Source organism: Penicilliopsis zonata (assembly GCF_001890105.1).
Source record: "Penicilliopsis zonata CBS 506.65 unplaced genomic scaffold ASPZOscaffold_65, whole genome shotgun sequence".
NCBI lineage: Eukaryota > Fungi > Ascomycota > Eurotiomycetes > Eurotiales > Aspergillaceae > Penicilliopsis > Penicilliopsis zonata.
This window is the reverse complement of record NW_019208965.1, coordinates 1-8,500: the sequence shown is the minus strand read 5'-3', so window position 1 is coordinate 8,500 and position 8,500 is coordinate 1. Positions and strand designations below refer to the sequence as shown.

The 8,500-nt window shown below is 36.0% G+C and overlaps 2 protein-coding genes across 2 annotated transcripts; one reads left to right on the top strand and one right to left on the bottom strand.

The window, feature by feature from the left end:
• The first annotated feature begins 954 nt into the window (after positions 1–954).
• ASPZODRAFT_137574 (hypothetical protein) lies at positions 955–2,850 on the top strand. The gene is made up of 5 exons (XM_022724360.1): positions 955–1,331; positions 1,378–1,706; positions 1,768–2,063; positions 2,128–2,290; positions 2,363–2,850. The coding sequence occupies exons 1-5, from the start codon at positions 1,000–1,002 to the stop codon at positions 2,548–2,550; spliced, it is 1,308 nt and encodes a 435-aa protein (XP_022576514.1). The 5' UTR covers positions 955–999; the 3' UTR covers positions 2,551–2,850.
• Positions 2,851–2,879: 29 nt separating this feature from the next.
• Positions 2,880–3,814, bottom strand: ASPZODRAFT_137573 (hypothetical protein). The gene has a single exon (XM_022724359.1). It carries the CDS (start codon positions 3,595–3,597, stop codon positions 3,310–3,312), a length of 288 nt encoding a protein of 95 aa, XP_022576513.1. The 5' UTR covers positions 3,598–3,814; the 3' UTR covers positions 2,880–3,309.
• Positions 3,815–8,500: the final 4,686 nt, after the last annotated feature.

Here is an 8,500-nt window from a genome sequence, read left to right as displayed (position 1 = left end):
TTGTGATATCGCGAGCGAGCGATATCGCGAACTCCCGCGCGGCCATGAGCGGGATCACCTCAGCGGAACGCCAAGGTGCCCGCTCACCGACGACGCGAGATCTCCTGACCCTAGTGGAGCAGTTATGTAGAGTTTTCGCTCCGTACCAGGGATCAATTAATTCTATAGAGTTCTATCGTCACTGGGTCGCTCAGCTTTCAATAAGCCAAGGGGAGGTATATAGATACCTTCCCTCTGACCCATGGTAGCGATAGAACAGAGATTTTCTAGAGACCGTTAGCTTTCGAATATCACAATATTCTCAAGAAGAACGGTTTTAACATAATAACTAAATAGATTAATAATTATTACTTTTTTATTTATGATATGATTGATAAGGGACTAATTAAGGTTAAATAGATAAGTGGTCATGTGAACCCTACTGATGGCCTAATAAAGCCTCTAGATTAAGTGAAGCATATCATGTTCAAAGAACTGGTTAATCTTCGGAAAGTGGCGATGCCAACCCACATCGGGAACAAATCAGATGAGGAATGATTGATGATTGATGAGTAAATGATTCCCCCTTTTTTCTTTTTTTCCACTATTACATGCTTTAATTGATGTTAAATAAGAGGTTAGCTAGTCTAGATAGGTGCTCGGCGACGGGGGGTGTATCAGAGGTGCATGCCCGATTAGGCCTAGCGTCGCCTCATTTGGCGCGGCCGCACCGCACAACCACCTGCTTCGCGTCCGAGCCGTAGCAGCAATAGCAACCATCAGCCATCTCTTCCCTTTTCCAGGCCTGCTAGGCCAACATTAAGTCTTGGCCTCGGTTCGATTCTGATTCGTTAGTTATGGTGCAAAGGACTTCGGACTATCGTAAATCTGCCTCTCCGAGTATCCGCTTGCCTTTCTGTGAGCTGACATCATGTGACACACATTCGTCGGCCCAATAGTAAATCCGATCTGAATCCAAAACCACTTGATGGCCTTTTCTTTCTCGTCGAGCAACGCAAGATGGCTAAAAGACGACTATTCAACCGTCCAACAATATCAATATTTCCTAACCCACGATTATCGTTTCATCTAAATATCGCCTCTTCACGTATAGGCTTAAGCAAGCGTGCTATGGCTGATCTTCGCTCTCCCTCGGAACCGCGCGTCTTCCCTTGTTCAGGGTGGGATATCATCGATCCTTCTTTAAAGATTGAAGAGGAGTCAATTCCAAGCTACAAATCCGAAAATTTTTATCCAGTTCGCATTGGTGAAGTATTCAATCACCGATATCAAGTATTGGGCAAGTTGGGCTATGGCTCCAGCGCGACAGTGTGGCTCTGTCGTGATTTATTGTAAGGACAACCAATTTCGGCTCATGGACCCAAGCTAATCGGTCAGGGATCACCGTTACATAGCATTAAAGATTTACACGGCGTCAAAAACAGTGACTCGAGAGATCGAGATTTACAACCATCTAAGAACAGTTAAATCCAGCCATGCGGGTCAGTCGTGTCTGCGACCGTTGCTTGAGGTCTTTCAGGCCCAGAATCCAGACGGGCATAGTATTCACACTTGTCTGGTGCATCCGCCACTTGGGATCAGCCTTGGCCAGCTTACTCCATTACTCCCTGATGGGGTGATGAGCAGCGTCATGGTAAGAACTACCATACGGAATATCCTTGCTGCTCTTGACTTCCTCCACACGGAAGCAATGGTTATACATACCGGTGGGTACCACTTTATTCAACTTCGCCACTAAAGGGTTGGAAGTAATAAGTAATGGTATAGATCTCCAACCAAATAATATTCTCCTTGGCATCAAAGATGACTCAATTCTATCCCAATTTGAACAGGCAGAATTTGAAGCACCTGCACCACGAAAAATTCTTGATGATCGTACCATTTACATCTCACGGCCACTCTGTATCTCTTATGGGACGCCTGTTCTCTGTGATTTAGGTGAGGCTCGATTAGGGACGGACCAGCAACAGGGCGACATCATGCCAGATATCTATCGGGCACCAGAGGTCATCTTGGATATGAGTTGGGACAGCAAAGTTGATATCTGGAATGTTGGGATGGTGGTAAGATAATTTTCCACGTAATCTCAATGCTACTTCAACCCACCATGGAGCTAATAATCGTAAGATCTGGGATCTGTTTGAGAGTCGCCATCTTTTTAGGGCGCGGAATCCCGCACGCGAATTGGATGATGGATATCATCTCGCCGAGATGCAGGCGGTCCTCGGAAGTCCTCCTGTTGAGTTCCTCGCTCGGAGCGAAAGAAGCCTCTTCTTTTGGGATGAAAATGGTTTGTGCATGCCCCTTTTCCTATTGATGTGCATGTAATTGACAGATTTAACAATTTTTGACTTTATATCAGGTAATTGGAAAGGCGCCGTTCCCATTCCGGATTATGATCTTCACACACTAGAAGAAAGGCTCGAAGGCGATGAAAAGGACGACTTCCTACGTTTTCTCCGGCGGATGTTATGTTGGCTTCCAGAAGAACGAGCCTCTGCAAAAGATCTTCTATTTGATCCTTGGTTAATGCATGGTCTATTCAAGTGAAAGCAAGTGTGGTTGCCCTGAGGAGCAGCAACTGGTGGATCAGTTTTTTTTTTTTTTATAACAGACTGAAGTTACCAAACGACTAAGTGATCCCAAAAACGGGCACTACATTCCTAGGAACAAGGTGTCCAAGAGAGCAGGGTGTCCGCAGGATAGCGGATAGCCACACACGGCCCTGATCTTTGGCTTGGCGGAGAGACGTCTGCAAATCATCCGATCTCCAGTCCCCTTCCATCCCTTCCTCTCCCTAGCTTCAAAGTCTTAGTTTAGCTGCCAATAGATTTGTTTCTCATTGCTTGAGCCGTTACAGCGATGGCCTGACAGAGGGTTAACTTAATCCCTCCTTTATTGAAGTCTTTCAGCCTCTTAGTATTTTAGCCAGCTGGAGACGAAGCCTTATCCTTTTGCAGGATACTTGCGCGGCAACGCGGTCTGTGGAGTAGATGCGCCTTCCTCTACGTTACAGAAGGTGGTTGCAGTGTTGATGGTGGTAATATGGTGCTGATATTCCTCCTTGATCGTGGCACTGGGTGTAAGGCCGACCTCCGAGCGGTCGCTTACAAAGCCTTCAGGCTACCCTCAGGCTCCTACGCTAGGCTATATTGAGCAACTCCCTACGACCCATGCCATGTCAGACCATGACAACAGGGATCTACAGCAGAGCACCTTGCTCTGCCGCAGGACCTCTGATATAGCCTAGTCCTAAGCAGATACTAGGACCTCAAGCAATTCGTTACTTCTCCTCCATACCTACTTTCCCTAGGCCTGCAGTAGCCAGTGCGCATTCTTGTTGTATAGCCATCGTACCGACATATCCCGCCTTACAGTTTCGAATTGCTTCCAACACACGTCGGATCGATACGATTCGGATCCTACGCAAGATACACCTGGCCGCGACGGGCCTACCCTACGAAACGACGCCGAACGTACTAGACGCCGGCGTGAAGCTATCGGAACCTCGCGAGCCAGACGTCGCCAAGCGCCTGTCAATTCCCAATCATCCTCCCGAACTGCAGCATCGACAGATAGCCGACCTACAGTCGACATGGCCCAGGAAGGACAGGCCGCGGGGCCAACGGGGAGGTTTGACACCAATCAGATACAATTATGCCGCCCAAGCTTGTTCCTGGATGATCAGTGCATTCTGGGGAAGAGGTCAGGTAGGTCCTGTGAGTCACCCCTCATGCTCCTATGTAGTTAAATAATCCTGGCAGCAATTAGCACACTCCAGGAACCTATTATCTTATTATTTATATTAAACCTTACTTAAGATTATTACTACCTAGAGTTTCACTTTATAAAGGCTTAATTAAAGCTTTAGTAAAACTTAGTAAATATTAAATTAGCTAATCTATACTCTTTTAATTCTATTAACCCTACTTCTTATAGCTACTTTATAGAATTAGTTAAGAAATATTACTTACTAATTCTAGAATCCTCTACTTTATTTAAGAACTATAGCTAGTTAAAGCTTCTAGATAATTCTATATGCCTAAAATAACTATTTAAAGTCTTACTTCTTACTATTAATCTTAATTCTATTCTTTATCTTATATTAAATGTCTATGACTATTCCTGCCTAATCTTCCCCTATCCTTTGCTTTATATTTACTTTATTGCCAATTATTATCTATTCTCACCCAGATATAGAGATTATCCGTCCTTATAAGTTATCTATGCGCGAGCACAGCTGCCTATTTGGCATATAAGTTTTGATAACAAGCACTCCTAGATCCCGGCAGCAGGATTATTATAGAGCTTAAGTATAGCCTATATTAGCTCTAAGTATACTAGTCCTAAGCAGACTATCTTTAAGTATCTCTTATTATTATTTCTAGTAGGATCCCTTACTACTAAAGGCCGTCAGATAATCATATAAGCAGCCTCTAGCTATATACTATTATTTAATTAGTATTATTAGGAAGATTCTCTAGATTCCTAGGTAGACCCTACTATATCTACTAGATAAAGATAAAAGTAAGGGTTCAGCCAGGTTCTATTATCCCTACTAATTTAATAGAGGATACTTTAAATAGATCTTTAAGGGGACTAAAGCAGACAATCTTATCCCTATATTACTTAATTCTATATATAGATATGTCTCTTTAGGCTATAAAAAGGCAGCACACCTAACCCTAGCTATCTAAATATAAGATTATATATATGCGGCAGAGATATTAATCATTACCTAATTAGTATATATAATCTAGTAGAGAAGCTTAAGGCATAGCTTAATTAGGATTTAGATTATAACTATACTCCTATAGGCCCTTATAGGTCCTATAGTATATTATTTAAGATCATTTATATTATATTTAGATATACTATAGTTAGGAAAGGAACAACTTCTAGACTCTAGAAGGAGGTATCTTATAAAACTAAGGTTTATTATATCCTTTAGCGCGCCTAAGGATTAGTAGTTCTAGTCTTTCTTAATATTATTAATCTAGCCTAGATCTTCTTCCTCTATGGCGCAGGAGAAATCTATTATATACTTCTTATAGGCTAGAGTAGTAAGAGTATAGGCTATATTAGTCTTAACTAGAATATTTAGCAGGTGGTCTCTTACTTAATATAGGAAATATAGTCTTTAGGCATCTCTTATTAGGATCTATATCTAGAAAATATCTTATAGAATACTAAACTTTAATAAGCCTTTATTATTAACTTCTATTAATATATATTAGACCGTCGGCCAATGCGCAAGCAACCCAGCTCTCTTAAATAATTATAATATAGGCCTAAAGAATATAAATCTAAAAGACTATATATGGTTTAAGCAAAGGCAGTGAAGGCCAATAGAGATAGGTCTATAGTACTAGTGTGATATTCAAAAGCTAATTCCTCTAGAAAATCTCTATTCTATCACTACTATAGGTTAGAGGGAAGGTATCTATATACCTCCCCTTAGCTTATTAAAAGCTGAGCGACCTGGTGGCGATAGAACTCTATAGAATTAATTAATCCCTAGTATAGAGTAAAAACTCTATATAACTACTTTACTAGGGTTAGGAGATTTCATATTATTAATAAGTAAATACCTTAGTATTTTATTAAGGTAATCCTACTTATAGCTATATAAAAGTTTATAATATTATTTACTTATAATATTATATCTTCTTTTACTTAATTAGAACTTTATCTATAAAGTCCTAATCCTCCCTCTAGGGCCTTATTAAGATAAATTAGTTATTAATAGATAACTTATAGATCTTATTTAATAAGGGCCTATAATTAATAAATAAAGACTTATTCTTTAATTACTTTATTAATTATTTACTAATTAATAAAGGGTTGCCTAGTCCTAGGTAAGAGTATAAGATATACTTATAATTATTATTACTAGGTGACCTTATAACCTCTTTATTTATAATAAAGGATATATCTTCTTATCTATTTATTAATAATTCCTTCTTTACTCCTTCTCTTATTATTATTACTTCTTATAACTATCTTATACTAATAGCTTTTAATAGTAAATTTAAGGACTCTAAGTCCTCTATCTAATATTCCTATTATAGGTCTAATTATTTTTATTAATTATTAAAGGCTAAGTATCTAGTGCCTCTTAAGACTCCTTTATCACCTACTAAGGAGTCTCCCCCTTAGCCTCTATTAGGCTCTTATTATTTAAAGTAGATTACTAATTATAATAATTTAGCACCTATTACTTATTATAAGTTTATTAATCTAGAGGATAAGATATAATTAATAATAATAAAAATTAAACTTCTTTTAAAGGCATATATAATCTTCTTTAATAATTATAAGCTTATTTATTTATTCCCTACTATTTATATATATTAAGACTTCTTTTAAAGTGGCTAGATATTAGTCCTAAGCTATATATTAAAGCTCTTTACCGCCATTATTTTTAAGTAGAGACCTATAATAGCTAATCTTTACTTAAAATATATCTATAATAATAGTCTCTAGACTACTTATATTATACCTCCTATTAAGGAGCTTAATAGAGATAAATATTAGATTTACTATATTAAGATATATATAAACTATCTCTTCTATAATAAAAGTATTAATTATAACTTATATTTATTTCTTTTAGGTCTTTTTATTACTAGTTACTAATATATTATAGGTGTCAACTATAATAGTAATAAAAAGTAGAGGAAAAAGAATAAGTATAAGAAGTAATAAAAGAGAAAAAAGATTAAGAAGAAGAGGACTTTATTACTTATTACTTTTATTATTTTTATTACTTTTACTACTTCTACTATTAATCTAGTATTAGCTACTATATTTTCTATTATTCTTTTAGTTTTATTAAACTTATTATCTATTATTAGTACTAGCGCTATTTTAGCTAGCTTATAATTAAGTGCTCTTATTATTCTAGTTATAAAGAGAGCTTAGTTAACTTCTTATTAAACTATCCTAGGTTTTACTCCCCTAAAGGTGTCACTCTAGTATTTAACTATTTCTTATAAGGATATAGCATATTATTTTAGGGAGTTCCTAGTTTATTATTTTAACTTTATAGGTTAAAAGGTTAGGGAGGCTATAAATACTTATTAAAAAAGTTTAATTAATAGTTTCTTCTAATTTATTAATTATAATAATACCCCCCCTATTATTTTATTTCCCTTATTAAATACTAATATTAATAATTTACTAAAGATTTATTAGGCTATTATAAATATATATTAATAAGTAACCACTCTTAAGACTTATAAGGATATATTAATTACTGCCGCCACTATAGAGAAAAAGAAGGAGAAGAATCTATAAGGGGAGTATCTTCTATATATAAAAAAATATTATTATAAGGAGTAATTAGCATCTATATCTTAAGGTATTATTATTAGCTTTTTATAGTTAGTCTCTTTTCTTTTAGTAAACTCTATAATAAATTCCTTCTTAGTATCTTTTAGTACTCTTTAAGGGGTGATCTCTTTACCCCTTATTTATATAATTAGGTATAGGCTTTTCTCTTTTTTATTTTTTATCTTCTTATCTTATTTTATAATTATTTAGATAACTACTATAAATAGTTTATTAAAGTTAATACTATTTTAGGTGTTAGTATCCTATAGTCTAGAGTCAGTCTTTTAGTTATTATTATTACTATAGTCATCTTTAGATATATTATTATTAGATATTATTTTCTTAGGTGCCTCCTATTTAGAGGTGCTTTCTAAGAAGATTAATATCTTCCTCTATTAGTCCCTTTATTATTAGATTATTATCTTTATTAAGGAGTTTCACTTCTTTTATTATACCTTTTATTAAGCTTTTTTAATTATATGCTTTATAATAGTACTATTATTAGTATTCTTATTAACCTCTCTCCCCTTTATCCTTAAGTATTTTCTTAAGTACTTTATTATTTATTATCTCTCTACTACTTCCTATTCTTTCTTTATTATTATTAATAGCTTTCTATAGGAGAGTAGCAGTGGTTTCTATTTCTTTAGGATTTTTCTTACCTTAATTAGGTACTATAGCATAATACTTTATTAATATAGTGTGATATCGCGAGCGAGCGATATCGTGAACTCCCATATGGCCATAAGTGGGATCACCTCGGCGGAATGCCAAGGTGCCTGCTCACTAACAACATGAAATCTCCTAACCCTGGTGGAGCGGTTATGTAGAGTTTTTGCTCTATATTAGGGATTAATTAATTCTATAGAGTTCTATTGCCACTGGGTTGCTTAGCTTTTAATGAGCTAAGGGGAGGTATATAGATACCTTCTCTTTAACCTATAGTAGTGATAAAATAGAGATTTCTAAGAGATTATTAGCTTTTAAATATTATATCTAGTAGTATATTATATTAGGGGTTAGCCCTTATGCTGACCCTAATGGACTACTGCTCTATAGATAATATCTAAGGATTAATAGGATTTAAAAGTAGGATAAAAGGGATGAAAGACCCCTTAAGTAAAGAAAGAAGAATTATTAAGTATCTTTACTAAAGAAACTAAGT